We start from the raw sequence: 655 nt of genomic DNA on the forward strand, positions 1-655 counted from the left end.
CATGCACACACATGCACACACATGCACACACATGCACACACATGCACACGCACAGACACGCACAGACAATCGCAGGATGTGTCTAACAGGTGATTTATATTGCTGCTCGTGCCACAGGAGCCCAACGGGGGGGAAGAAGAGGCGGGGGAGGAAACCCCCTCGCCCAGCCGCCCGCGCTGGCGTCCTCGCCCGGCCCACGATGGCGAGGCCTAGAAGCCGACACGGTCCATGAAGGAGCGCGCAGTCTCGACGCCCCAGAAACAGGCGGCGTTGGCGGGGAAGGCACGCAGCAGCACCGGCAGCAGACCACGATACAGGGCAGTCGGGCCCTCGGTCCGGATGAGGGTGGCGAAGGCGTCGCGCACACCACGCGGGTAGACCCCCGGGGCGGCGGTCTGCACGCGGGACTTCAGCGTGTCGGCCGGCAGGCCCACCAGCCAGTTGGTCACACCAGCCAGACCACCGGCCAGCAGGGTCGAGGGGGTGGAAATCTTGCCGGTCTTCTCGTCGATGAACTGGGTCTTCAGGTACTCGTAGGTGATGAAGTAGGTGAAGGAGGCCGGCACATCGCGCAGCAGGGTGGCACAGGTGCCGGTGAAGAGGCCGCGCACGCCGGACTCGCGAGCGGTCTGCTTGATGCAATCGACCATGCCGT

General features: G+C 65.5%; 1 protein-coding gene across 1 annotated transcript; it reads right to left on the reverse strand.

Annotated features, from left to right (window-relative positions):
* Positions 1 to 209: 209 nt before the first annotated feature.
* Positions 210 to 650, reverse strand: H696_06091 (solute carrier family 25, member 46; the record flags this gene model as incomplete). The annotated part of the gene is made up of 1 exon (XM_009499853.1): positions 210 to 650. The coding sequence occupies one exon, from the start codon at positions 648 to 650 to the stop codon at positions 210 to 212; it is 441 nt and encodes a 146-aa protein (XP_009498128.1).
* Positions 651 to 655: the final 5 nt, after the last annotated feature.

This window comes from Fonticula alba (assembly GCF_000388065.1).
Source record: "Fonticula alba strain ATCC 38817 unplaced genomic scaffold supercont2.18, whole genome shotgun sequence".
In the NCBI taxonomy this organism is placed as follows: Eukaryota; order Rotosphaerida; family Fonticulaceae; genus Fonticula; species Fonticula alba.